The 14604-nt window shown below is 41.4% G+C and overlaps 1 protein-coding gene across 5 annotated transcripts in view; it reads right to left on the reverse strand.

Annotated features, from left to right (window-relative positions):
* RIMS2 (regulating synaptic membrane exocytosis 2) overlaps positions 1-14604 on the reverse strand; it is a 1127809-nt gene that overhangs the window by 718215 nt on the left and 394990 nt on the right. The window contains exon 1 of one of the 5 annotated variants that reach the window (XM_033933078.1): positions 6639-6760. The exons of the other annotated variants lie outside the window; for them this stretch is intronic. Within the exon in view, the coding sequence (XP_033788969.1) occupies positions 6639-6760 (122 nt within the window). Of the gene's footprint in view, positions 1-6638; positions 6761-14604 lie in introns of those variants that run through there. 5 annotated transcript variants of the gene reach the window in all.

The following is a 14604-nucleotide window of genomic DNA, read 5'->3' on the forward strand; positions in this document are numbered from 1 at the left end:
GGGGGGGGGTGTGCTGCCCATGATCAGGTGGCAGTCCTCTTGTACATGACCCAAGGATGCGAAGATAGTTCAAACCCTCTGGCCTACAAGGTTTGATTGCAGAATGTGAGCTCTGAGAATTACAATTGCACACTGACCACACAGGAATCATGCACGGCATGTGCTTGTGAGCTACAGACCTCAGCCCTGAGAGTTTATATCTTCTCTCAGCCAGTAAGGCCCCAGATTGACTGGGATCCTCCGCAGCATCGGAAGCCTCTGACTGGATAAGAAAAACCTGAAAATAATAAAAGTTAAACGCAAGCAGAACAGATGGGCTCCCTACTCCTCGCTTGTAGAGTAAAATTGAGGGGGTAGAGCTCATTCCAGAATGATGGGAGGTGGAGCATGAAAACAAAATAGTGGGCTCTCTACAACCTTCACAATAATGAGTAGTGCTGCCTGATTCAGGGAAAAAAATTTCGATTCAATTCAGCTTATTGAATCAATTTTTCGATTCGATTCGATTTTCCTGCCCAATTGGGTGGTTTTTTTTTCAAACATCTGGTGGGTTTATTTTATAGCCTCTTCACCCCCTTTGCCCTCTCCTACCCACACTGGTCCTGTGGTGTAAACAAAATAAACAAACAAAAAATACTTTTCCTCTCTTTGTTAAATCCTAACTCACATTCGCGGTCTAACACCAGCTCTGGAAGGATACACATTTCAAATCTGACATATTGTAATCACAAAACAGAAAATAAAATTATTTTTCCTACCTTTTGTTGGCTGGTCATTTTTCAAATCATGCTGGTCCCATATTGGTCTGGTTGTCTTTTGATCAGGCTCTCCTTCTTTCTCCTTGCTAACCATCCATCTTCCGTCTCTGTCCTCCCTTCTGTTTCCCTTTTTTCCCCCAGAAGTCTGGCATCTTTCCTTCTGTTCATCTCCATCCCCCCGCAGCTGCAGCAATGGACCCCACCATCCACAGATCCACCATCTCTCCTTTTCTCAACTACCCTTTCATCCAGCATCTCTCTTCTGTGTCCCTGTCCTTATTCTCCTCTCCAGTACTGTTCCCCTTGTGTCCCTGTTCCTATGCTCCCTCCATGCCCAGCATCTTATCTCTCCCCCTATTCAGCTTCTTCTTTCTCTCTTCCTTACCTCCTGTATCCCCTTCCCCAGGTACAGGCTTTTTCCTACTATATCTCCTGCCATCCTACACCCTGCCCACCTACTTTGGAGAAGTATCTGTTCCTCTTGTACCCTTCCCCTTGTGGTCTTGCATTTCTCTCTCCCTCTCTCCATTAGTCCAGCACCTCTCCTCTGCTTTCTTCCACCTCTTTTTGGTTTGGTTTCTCTCTTCCCTTCACTTCACCTCAGGTCTGGCATCTCACCACCCCTCTCTTACTCCTTCCTCCTCCTCCCTCTGCACAGGCCTGCCTCCTGCCATGAAGGTATTCTTCTTCCTCCTTCTTCTGCAAAGGCCTGCCTCCTGCCGTGAAGGCACTCTTCTTCCTGCTTCCTATGCACAGGCCTACCTCCTGCCGTGAAGGCACTCTTCCTCCTCCTCTCCACCGCAAAGGTCTGCTCCCCCACAAAGGCCTGCCCCCCTCCGTCCCCTGCCGCAAAGGCATTCTTCCTCCTCCTCCCCGCTGCGAAAGCCTGCTCCCCTCGCAAGCCTGCATGTTCCTCCAGCTTTCCCGCACTTACTTTAAGCAGCTAATACAGTAGCCTGCAGGATCGCTGGTGCTATAGTGATCCCTGCAGCTGTCCGTTGTCCTCAGTGGCACGTTCTCTCTGCCACAATCCTGCCCCTGACGTCAGAGCAGGGGCAGGACCGTAGCATAGAGAACGTGCCGTTGAGGATGACGGGCAGCTTCAGGGATCGCTATAGCACCAGCGATCCTGCAGGCTGCCGTATTAGCCTTAAGGTAAGAGCGGGGAAGCTAGGGGAAGATGCAGGCCTTTCTGATTGACCCTCCCTCCTCAAGCAGGAGCGGCAGCAGGCAGCAAGCAAGAGGCAGTGCTGCCACTCATGCTTTAGAAAGGCACGGGGGGAAGGGTTGGTCATCGAATCGGGAGGCCGATTTTTTTAAACTGAATCGATTCGAATCGTGAATCAGGCAGCATTAGTAATGAGGGTTTAACCTGCTGGTCAAGACTGCCAGTCCTGTTGCATAAAAAAATAACACTAGTTTTCACCATCGGTTCAAACATCATACTTATTTAGAATATTAAATTAATATCACTTATCTGAATCATGGTGTTTAGTCATACTAGGCCTTCAATTGACAGTTTCCAAGTTCATAACATTAACTATCGTATTCAATGTCTAAAGTGCACATTTTTCATAGCTAACCAACATTCATGTCATAATATCACATTTCGTATCAAATTTAAACTCTTCTCTTCATAACAAAAAGTCCAAGAGACAAATTCTATAATAGGCATCTAAGGTTAGGCACTTACTTAATTAGTAAATTGGCTTCTATTATGAACTTTTTAACAAGCTCTATTAAAAAAAAAAAAAAAATTAATTGGCCGATAGGTGCCTATCTTCTTAGGCGTGATTCTACAAAAGGTAGGCACCTATTGCATGGCATGTAGCAGCGCCTAACACCAAAGTAGGCGTGTTTAGGGGTGAAGAAGGACTTACGTGCCACTAGGCATGATTCTCTAAAGGACTTAGGCATCTATTATGTAGTTCTTTAACACCCTGGCCTACATTACAGACACCTAAGTTGCCAATAGGCGCCTATCTTTTTAGATGTCATTTACATAATTCCCCCCCCCCAAATTTCTCATAAGAATCTTCTCATTCTTAAGTGATTAACCACAGAACTCTGTAGCTGAAACAACCATGGTACCAGCATACCTCATATAAAAATCACATGATTCAACAAACCAATAAAAATTCAGTCTTTCAAATCAGTGATATTCATTCAATCTCAAGATTTTATCCATAAGGCAATACTGTATACAAAAAAAAATAATCTATTATTGGCAGGGCAGCTAGAGTGGCAGTCGAAATAATATAACAGGGCCTTAATGGGCTCTGTAAGGTACTGTGTCAAAGAAATGCAGGGATCTTAGCTGCAATAGACTGACACTGGTTACTGTTGCTTATTGCTGTGGCTATAGCCTGTATCAATAAAGAGGTTATTGCAGTATCCACAGGGGATTGCTGAGTAAAGATGGGAAAGGAAGTGCAGGGCCAATTCAAGAGGTTGTGGTGTCTTGAGCAACCTTTTGCATTTACGCCCTCATCTCAGGGCAAGTCTTCCACTATAAACCTGAGCATCATCCCTCTTCTAGTCCCAGCTCCCCTTGCATGAGCTATCTTTTCAATCCTAGCCTGCCAGTCCTGGAATCTCTGCCCCAGCATCATCCCCCTTAGTTCCAATCCCCCCCCCCAAAAAAAACTTAGTGACAGTCTCTTTCCAATAATAGTCTACCAACCCCGGCATCAGCCTCCTTCCAATCCTAGCTCCCAACATCAGCCCCCCTCAGCATTAATCCTCTACCAGTCAGAGTTACCTCCAGTAATCTGTCTCCTTCCAGCTCAGCACCAATCTTAGGCTCAGTTTGTTTCAGTTCCCCCAGCTCCTATCAGTTTTCTTCCAATCCTAGTCCATTCCTCGCGTTAGCTCTCCCAGTATCAACCCCCTTTAATCATCAGCCCCCATCCAGCCACAGTCCCCTTCACAATCAATCTTCTTCCAGCCAGGGCTCCTCCCCATTAATCCTTTACACAGTGACGAGAGTGCGTTAGCTCCTTCTGTTGTATTCTTCCCTTCTGAGTTTTGACAACACTGTTGCCAGCGCCACTATTGATTTTAGAAATGAGAATCAGCACTTATGGGGTAAACTTGTAAAAGGCACCGACTCGGGGTGCCAAAAGCCTACCTCACTGGCTGGCCCTTCACAATAGTGAGAATAGATTCACTCCTGCTACTGTGTTCTTCTATGTTGAGACAGCGCTATTGCTAGCACTGCTGTTCATTTTACATGCAAGAATCAGCATTTCCTGTATTGTTGCATTAGTCAATCCCACCCTAGTACAGAACTTGCTACATAAAGTTTTCAGATACGATTTGCCACTCTCCCAGTTCTAAGAGTGGTTGCTTCCAGGCTGTCATAGCCATGGATGAAGAATACAGTTAGCACTATCTTCCCCAGTGAACTTTATTTACCATTGATCAAAGGACCTTAGACAAAACTTGACCTTTCCTATTCTGAAAATGAGGTGAAGGTCTGTGGCCTCTCAATTTTTTTCCTTTCTCCAGGGACTAAGGAAGAAAATAGGACCCAGCTTCTGAGGAACCATGTACTCTATTGTTAGTGTTTGACAAAGAAGGAAGCAAAAGAAAGATGACTCCTCTCTGTTTCCTTTGACCCCGAGATTGGTTTAGTATTTCAGGGACTAACCCATATAAGACTCAAGATTGCAGACTGCTGAGCTTTCAGCTTGCTTTTGGGTTGCAGAAGACAGGCAAAAGACAATTTTCACCCCTAAACCTGAGCTCTCATACCCCTCTAAGACAACACCTAATCTCCTTTTGCCCCCCCCCCAAAAAAAAAAAGAAAAAAAAATAGAGAAGCTCTCTGCATATATTTTCCATTATATATATTAGTATCCCTGCAACACAATATCATTCGTATGCTACTTCTTAATTATAGTATTTTATAATCGACATGTTCAAACCTCTTTGCATACCCACCAGCAAAATATACACCATCCTTTCCCACTAGCTAGTATAGGAAGTCATTTACATGTGCATGTGGCCACATCTGTGCTTAAATGACTAAAATACTACCAAAGCGGGAGCAGATTTTATTGCTTAAAGAATGTGCCACCTTATAAAATAAAATATTGGCATAGACATTACACCAGCTCTAAAGCTGATATAAGTAGCTATGCCTGCCAGTATTTTCTAAAAGATAAGTAGTGCCTACTTGGCTTTACAACATAGCCTTACCATAGGCACCTTATAAGATGCATTAACTAGGTGCTCCCTATAAAATTACCTCCCAAGTGTTTATATTGTATTGGCAAATACAGTCTCCTCAAATATATAATGTTTGAGATACACAAATCATTGCTTCTGTGTTTAACTGGATTGTTCCATTCTGCGATGAGCATTTTTAAAGTTTTCTTGGCTGCATGCCTCATGACTGTTCCAGGATTTTCTAGATTTCTCATATACAGAGCTCAGAACACTTTTCACATCTTCACATTCCTGAATTATCCCTTAGCTGCTGGGACAAATAAGTCTGATTTTTGGCTCACATTGACGCCTAATATGAATAAACTAATGGTACACAAAAAAATAACCTTTACTTAGATAGTCAAATGTGTATCCAGGATGCTGTCATTCAAACAATTCTGTGTAATGTTTTAATGAAAAGACAAATGGTAAATATACATTTTTGTCTGGTTAGTTGAAAGCCATGAAAACATTCTGCTATAAAAATGGTAGATTTAAGGGCTCCTTTTACTAAGGTGCGCTAGCGTTTTTAGCGCGCGCTATGCACCAAAAACTAACGCCAGCTCGATGGTGGCGTTAGCGTCTGGCATGCGTGAAAACCGCTAGCACAGCTTAGTAAAAGGAGCCCTTAGTTCTACACTTACTAAAAAAAAAACAGATTATTAAAGCCAGGGTCTCTCAACAGAATTCACTCTTTCCATATATATATTTTTTTTTATGTTTTTAAAATGTAAAATGTACATGTTCCCTTGTACTATCATATTTCTCCCACCTCTGCATTCATATGTCCCAGTTCATAAATTATCATTTCATTCATTCTAACTATGCAGCTTACATATATTTTGTGGTGAAAATTTCAGAAAATAAATATTCTATTTGTAAACATATTTTTATAAAAAAAAGTTGTGCTCATAGCTTGACTGTATGAGTTAAAGGCAAGAAAGATTGCTAATCAACAATGTTCTTCTGTAGCAAAATTATCACAAACACCTGCTCAAGAATCTACAACCCTAAAAAGAAAAAAAAAAAGAAAAGAGATAAAAAAAGAAAAGAAAATGAAAAGCATGAAAACCTGGATGGTAATCAACATCTTATGACCTACTGTAATGCATCTGTAGCCCCAGTGTTGACTTAAAGGGAATATAGAAGAGAACATAACAGCACACAAAGATGCAGCAAGTCATCTAAACCTAGAACATGCCTTCTGCATATTTCATCAACAGCACAGAGGCATGCCAGCCTGTTCCTTCCAGCAAATTGCTGATGGCTCTACAGATCTTTATGCTTTTAATCCTTTCACTGCTACATCCACGTGGATGCATGGTTCATAAAATAATCTGCATAGCCAGTCCTTCCACTCGGTATATTCTGGTTCTAAAGTCACATCTTTTAACGTTAAATCATCATATTCTTCAAGGGCAATGAAACACCTCTCACATTTTCGCATTTGCAGCTATTCTGTATAATTTCTACAAATTGAATCTTGTTAAATGTGCAAATGGCACTGAGGGGTGTTTTTTTGGTTGTTGTTTTTTTCTACTGAGCTGTGATAAATGCTTTCCAATTCTGATCTACAGAAATGCTAAAGTCTCCTAAAGCTGATTCTGTAAGAGAAAGAGCACCCACATGCTGTAAATATCCCAAGAAATGTCATTTCTCTGTACTCACCTAGCATTGTTCAGCGTTTGTCCAAACAGCTCGTTTTGTAAAATGTTCGGTGGAGCTGGAAAAGCCTCATGAAAATGAGATAAAACAGAACTGCAAAACTGGCGTAAGTTCTCAAATTGCATTTTCTTTCTTCCAATTTTTTTTTTTTTTTTCTAGCCACCGGCCTCAAATTCAGCTATTTTGCAGCAGCTGTCAAGCACAAATATTGCCAATCAAGTTCCATATTTCTCCTGATTTCTGTAAAACCTGAGCTTAAACGAACAGAGGTTGGTAGTTAACTGAACAGTCATTATTCTTCTAATTTGATCACAGAAGATTTAGCACCCGTGCGGCTGTCGACTGACTGTAGCAAGAATTTCAAACAGCAGCAAGCTCTTGGACAATCCCAGCTGAAGTGTGGATCTGGACTGCTTTCACGGACTCTCCTCATTTTCCTCTAAGCCTATTAAAAACACGCAGTGAATAGATGCTGTTGTCAGGAGTTTCAGCACATCTGGTTGCTAGCAATAAAATCTCAGATGTAATAAAAATGAGGACAAAGCATTATCCTACTGTTACTACTGAGAGGAGGACGATGAAGAAAAAAAAGGAGGAGGTAAGGGAGGAGGGGAATTCTGAAACCTCCTCCCTTGAAACTAACACCAATGACAATCCAGATACTGTAGGTCACTTCTCAGTGTGGCTACAGATGCACCGGGTAAAAGACCACTCGATTAACAAGGAAGGTTGGTTTTTTTTTTTTTGGTTTGTCCCTATAGCGTAGGTATGCACTGGCAAGCCTGTTTGTCCCTAGTGTTCAAACAGCTACAGCTTGTGTTAGATAAAAAAAAAAAAAAGAGGGGAATTCAGCAGATTTCCAGTTTAATTTCTTTCTTCCTCCTATTCAGTTAAAGTGAACAGCACCCATTCCATTCGCCAATACGGTGTCGTGCCTGCAATCTACTTGAGAGACAATAATCTATAATAACAATGCACACACGCATAAAATCCTGCAATATTATTCACGATTGCATACGCTTTCCTGCTCCAAAGAGCACAGCCTGCAGTACTTCGGCAATCTGATTGTAGGCAACCATATAATCAGTAATTGCTTTAACAATAATTCACTCTATCTGCCTATCTTAGAAAATCCATAGGTGGAAAGGCCATTGCTCAAGTGCACTTGCACTATTAAAAAACAGCAACAAAAAACGCAGACCACTTGTTTTTTTAGGAAAAGATAAGACAATATAAAATTCTCATAATAAATTGTTTTGTATATAAATAAGAGACAAAGGGCTTTGGTCAGAAATGGCCTTTCCCTACATTTTGTGCTTAATAACAAAAATCTTTATTAAACCGGGCCTTTACCATATTATTTTATTTTATAAATCCTTTAATCAAAATTGTTTGTGCTGCATTGCACAGTGTATTATCATAACGGGTTGCACCCAACTGAGCAATATTTCTAAGGGTTCTTATTCTTAAAATTTAATTCTAACTATTGATCAAAAACTATTTAGAAATAAAGTGAAATAAAATATTAAGTTCTTAATACAGTCTATCAGATGCAATAACTAAGCAAAACCACCACTTATATCAATCTAATATTACATTAGAGAGCTTAATACCAGGAATACCAATTTAATAATACATGCACATGACCAGAACTGCTACTGCACAGAATATGTCTTTCCTTCAGACCTCTTAGGACTGCCAAGATGTACAGTACAGTATGTACTTAAAAATCTGCCTTCTGCATTAAGCCTAATATCTAGCCTGCCTGGGCAGAGATCACTGTGCATTGTTGAAAAGTGTATTGTTTGGGTTTTTTTTTTTTTTAAATCAACTAAACACTTAATACTAAAAACACAGAAACTCAAAAACAGTAGTTTTCATGTGTACGAGTCAGAAATTAGCAAATATTTCAAACTGCAGCTTCAAATGAAATAACAGAGATCTACCTTTAGAGCACAGCAATAATCAGCTTATGGTCCGGACATAGATTTTCCCCAACTGCACTGCTCACATATATTTATTGATTTTGAGAAAGTACAAACCACCAACAGAAATAAAATATATTTGACAAATGTCGTTCAAAACAAAAATAAAATATAAGATAGTGTATCTTGTTCACAATGAGCAAAAGGAACATGAAAAGCAGTCCAGCACCTTACAAAGATGAACTTCTTGGGGCAATTTTCAAACATCTGCATGTATTTTAATCTACAGAGTTTACCCAGTTCTGATAGAGGAAATACGAAGGACCACTGAAAAGTTCTCAGCCGAACCAACAAAGTTGGGGCAGTCACCGTCAAGGGCAATACACTTAATCCAGTGATTTTCCAGACAATCACTGGACTATGGACTCCTTTTACTAATTTGCGATAGCGTTTTTAGCGCGTGCAGAATTTTAGCGCATGCTATGCGGCTAGAACTAACACCAGCTCAATGCTGGTGTTAGTGTCTAGCGCACGGGGCAATTTTGCGCACGCTAAAACCGATATCGCAGCTTAGTTAAAGGAGCCCTAAGTGTATAGCCCTCAATGGAGACTGCCCCAACTGTTGGTTTGACTGAGAACTTTTCTGCAGCCCCACCTATAAGAACAGGCCTGTTTAAAAATGATCCATGAAAAAAGTAACCCCAGAGATTTACCTTTGCTTTTTCCACTGGCACTTTATCCATTTTACATAATGTGTATAGTAGTGCTGCCCAATTCAGGAAAAATAATTTTGATTCGATTTGGCTTATTGAATCAATTTTTCAATTCGATTCGATTTTCCCGCCCAGTCGAACATTTTTTTTTTTTCCAAACATCCGGGCGAGTTTATTTTGTAGCCTCTTCTTCCACCCCACCTCCTTTTCCCCTCTCCAACCCCACGCCAGTGCTGTGGTATAAACAAAACCAACAAACAAACAAAAAAGTATTTTCCTCTCTCTGTTCACTGTCTAACACCAGCTCTGGCAGAATACACATTAGGAAATAAAATTATTTTTTCTACCTTTTGTTGTCTGGTCATTTTATTATTCAAATCATGTTGGTCCCAGGCTCTAGTTTTTGTTTGTCTTCTGTTAACTTGCAGGGTCTTTTGCCCTTCTAACATTTTATTATTTCTCCTTACTCGCCATTCATCTTCCATCTCTGTACCTTCCCCTTCCACTGTCTACCATCTCTCTCCCTCCCTCTCTCTTTTTTATCGGTCTTTGTCTCTCCCTTCCTCTCTATCCATGGGTGTCTCTCTCTGTCTCACTCTCTCTCCTTCCTTTGTGGAGTCTCTTACCCCCCCCCCTGCGGTATCTCTATCCTTCCTTTCTAACTCACTCACTGCCCCCTGCAGTTCAGTCTTTTCTCTCCTACCTTCCTTCCCCCATCTGTTGGTCTTTCTCGCCTCATTCCCTCCCCCATAACCCCCCTTCTGCATGTCTACCTTCCCGGCTGCCAGTGCTTTGCCTTACATGCTAGCACTACCAGCTGATTCATCTCCTCTCTATGGCAGTCTGTCATAGAGAGAGACTAACTGGCCAGCCAATCAGCCAGCAATGCTAACGTGTAGGGCAAAGCACTGTCGGCTGGGAAGGTAGGGAGGGGAGGGAATGAGTAGAAACTGGGAGGGGAGGGAATGAGGAGAAACTCAAGGGCACAATTTGGGGGGAGCCATGTCCCTATGTCCCCCTGTTCCGATGACTATGCCAGCAGTTGCCAGCCCCCTGGTGCTCTGTGTGTGTGGCTCTGCCCGGCTTAGAGAGCCATGCTTTGTGGTGCAGCTCATAGCCGCTTGCCTCAGATTTTGGGGGGGATTATCTGCAGGAGCCTGCTCCCATGGCTTTGTAGCAGGAGGAAGTGCTGCTCTTACAGTTGTCTCCTCTGCAAAATCACTCCGATCGCAGTCCTATTGCTGCTGCGGGAGAGAAGGCGCTGAGATCTCACCACTGAATAAGTAAGGCCGATTTCTTTTTTTTTTTTTTAACAAATCGATTCAAATCCATTTAGCCAGAGTGACTTGGTAAATCAATTCGAATCGAGAATTGGGCAGCTCTAGTGCATAGTTCTGAAAATATAAATCTATATGAGCTCTTACCTCCCCTAACAAAGCTGTTTCTTCACAACTTGCCTGTTTTTTTCATGGCCAGAACCACATGTGTTTTGATCACCATAGAAGTTGATCACATGGAAGTTGTGTGTGTGTGTGGGGGGGGGGGGGGGGGGGAGAGCGCAATTTTCAGTCAATTTACCCAGCTAAAAGACTTCTGAACACTTCCATCAAATTGAGAAAAGAGAATAAAAACAGTTTCAATACCAAAAAATATTTATAACAAAAATAGAAATGAGGAATAGAAAGCTACTGTCAATGTGGTCCAATAAATTTAGCCACAATCTATATACACTGTGCAGTCTCATGTAGGGATAAGGATTTATAGAGCAGGAATTTATTAATTAATTTATTTAAAAAATTTATATATCATCTAAAAACCTAGACAGTTCACAAATCAACATACATAGTGCAAAATAAAAACAAACAAGCAGACCTTACAAACCAACTGTCAGAGAACCTGGCACTACAATACCATCAGAGTCCTGACCCAGATCTTATAGCATGCAGAATAAATGCCCTTGCAAAGTGCTGAGTTTTCATGATTCTTTTAAACTTCCATCTTGTACTACACTGTCTCACAGGCCAGTGCTCAGAACCTAACACTGGTGCTAGATGCAATTAGCACCACACTAGCGCCGACATTAAGCTGTGCACATTGTGTTCAGAGGGCATCAGCACAGAGTACAGTGTGGGCATTGAAGATCAGCATAAATAAAATGTAAATATAGTCAAATAGATGTAAAAGATGGTGCTTAGTTTTCTCTCCCGATGCTCAGAAATAGCACACAAATCAAACTCTGTCCTTACCACTGGAAACCCTAACACCAGATCACAGCTGGTGTTAGGATAGGATTTTCTGGGAAGGGGGGGATCAGAGAGGACTTGCTGGCCAAAGCTGCCTAGCCAGTGCTTACGGATTGACTGGTAGGAGGCTTTTCACATTCCGAAAAGGGGGTGCGTGAAAGGAACAAACTGAGGCCATAAACTGGCATCTTCCCATGCATATTGATGTGTTTTAAAGCCCTTAGATGGGAGATGATGTCAAGGAAGGAAAGAGACACACAGCTTAAGGCTTTCCCTACTACCGTCATGAGATACTTCAAGGAGGAGAAGTGTTGGAAACTTTTCTGCTTAAGAGAGAGGGAGGGAAAGGCCGTTGGGAAATCATTCCCACTTTTTGGCAGCCCAAGAGTTGTGGGGATGAACCATTTCTTTCCACTTTTGAATTTTATTGACACAAAAGGCCTTACTGCTGTTACATGTTTCCCAGTTTAACTGGGCATGCGCACAAGAGCTTTGCTTACCACACTCAGTGATCATTCAGCTCTCCCATCCACTCACTCAGCCATTCCACACACCCCCATCCACTCCATCAGCACCTATCAGTCATAACTCACACATTCAGGTCCCTCCCCTTGCAGCTTTTAATTCCCCCCAGCTACTAATTCACAGAAATACCTCAATCATGCATTATATCAATGGAGGGAAAAAAGTATTGTGCAAGACTTTGTGCATATACTTTTCAACTTTTTATTAACCTTTATTTACATTAAAAAAAAACATCCTAGTAATATAAAAAAGTAGAAAATTTTAGATCTATTAGTCTCACCTCTCTGGTGAGAAGACTCAGAGAGAATATATTGACAGAAATATTCTCTGTTCTTTCACTTGTTTTCCCAAAAAGTGGAAAAGTACAGTACCATAACAGAGAACACTACTGCCTTACTAAGATAATGGAAGAAAAGGCCTAGAGGAAGATTCTCCAAACTTACTGTGCCCTTAATGACAGTTGCTAGACCTGTTCCAGCCGGTTTAGCATGCCGATAAAACGACTTACCACGGTTTTCTCCAAGCTTTCTAGCAGACTCCAACTCTGCCATGAAAATGTAGTACAATGAGGTCATTAATATTAAAATGGTAGTAAAATGGGCTCATCAGTATTCAAAGGAGCACTCCGGGCAATTCTCTATCATCATCGCCTTGTGATTCCCCAAGCACGGTGCCAGCTTTTGGTAACCAAAAATCAGCAACTTCTTCGGAGATGCCGGTACTGTGAAAATCGCATCTTAGGCATGTATTTCTGGCTGTGGCTCTTGATGAAATTTGACATTAAAAAAAAAAAAAATTTAGAAGATTCACAAGAATTATAGCAGTTTTGGGGGGGCAGAGGAGGGGAACAAACGCACACTTATTGAGCACATGTATTATAGGTGTGTCTCATGTGTTTCTTACTATGGCTCATGATAAAATTAGCGCGCTCATACACTGAAGATGCCAACACGATTTGCACTGTTGTTGTTATTTTTCTCAGCCGCGTACTTTAGTTACGCTCTTACTTAGTTACTTGTCTGTCCCCTGAAGAAGGCATTCCAGATTGCCGAAACTGGGATCCTAGTCGGGACCCTATCTCATTGAATTGTTTTCAAGCCAAGTAACATTATTGGGACTTTATATGCCACATTTATTTGTATTTTATGAGAATAAATGTAACTGCTGGTTCTTTTAGACATCGCGCTTGCCTTTTCTGTTTGTTGGTCATATATTGAGGCAAGTTCTCTTCTGTTTTTTGTTTGGGCATGATAAAACTTAACATTAAAAAAATTACAAAATTCAAAAGTATGTGAATTATAGGCATTTTTGAGCTGCATGTATTTTGTGCCATTGGATGGTGGTTCTTATTCTTGCGCTTGCTATATTGTCCTGATGAGAAGATATGACCTGAAGATGATGATGGCGTTGCTTTTCCCAGCACATGCACACATTTAAGCTCCTTTTTGCGGTGTATTCTGCATATGTGCCGATTGCTATCACCAGCAACTCATCACATATACATGTAGCAATCCTTCACAAAACTCCACGAACCTCATTTGAATGTGCATTTTTTTGAAAATGACTCATCTTTTTGAAATCGTTATAACAACAGCCGCGATAGTGGCCCGTTGCATTTTTTGGGGCGATATTAGAGAATCTGACTCCTAGTGGTTTGTTTTAATTTTGGAATGAGGAAGAAATTTGAGGATGAGCACTGCGACAGTCAGACCTAAGTTGTTCTATTGCTATGAGTTTGAAAGTACAATTAGGTCCTTAGATGCTGTGCTGTACTATACACATATAGTGCAATTCTAAATTGGTGCCTGCATTTACATGTCACTTAGGTGCATAAGTGGCAACAAAATGGCTAAGGACTATTCTCTAAAGGTACACTTAAGTGGCATAATATGTAACTGCATGGGGGACATTCACATGGATGGTGCATGGAAGAGGCATGGTACATGGAAGAGACATGGGCAGTGTTGTCATTTATTTGCACAACTTATAGAATACTGAAAGTTACACAACTTTTTTTACTTTTACATGATTGCAATTACACCAGATTTATGATGGTGTAATTGTGGATGTATAAACGTAAGGTATGCCAATGGAGTCCCTGGAGGATTCCATACGCTAGGTGTTCAATCCCAACCCGCAGTCCAGGTGTTGCAGAAATCTACATCTTTGGGGGAGAAACCTCCCCCAAAGCCAAGCACATACCTGCAAAACCAGGACAAGGGGGTATGGGAAAGAATCCCCATCAACATAAATAACTCAAACTGGTTTGCTCTGCAAAATATTAATAAGTAATAAACAGACCCAAAGGCAATTCAGAAAAAATTGAGGAACAATGCAGTACTAACCTGCTGTGTGCAACAAGCACTCCAAGAAAGGTCATCGGTAATGTGTATACTCAGGGCAGGATTAATTCTTTGAGGGCCCCTAGGCACACAAGTGCACTGGGCCCCCCAGCCCTACCTATACCTCACCCCTGACCCGCCCACACCCCACCCCTGCCTGCCTATGCCCCACCCTCATTTAATTACCTGTTTTCTTATTTACTTTTTATTTACACTTGTAT

The sequence above is a fragment of the Geotrypetes seraphini genome, chromosome 2, assembly GCF_902459505.1.
Source record: "Geotrypetes seraphini chromosome 2, aGeoSer1.1, whole genome shotgun sequence".
NCBI lineage: Eukaryota > Metazoa > Chordata > Amphibia > Gymnophiona > Dermophiidae > Geotrypetes > Geotrypetes seraphini.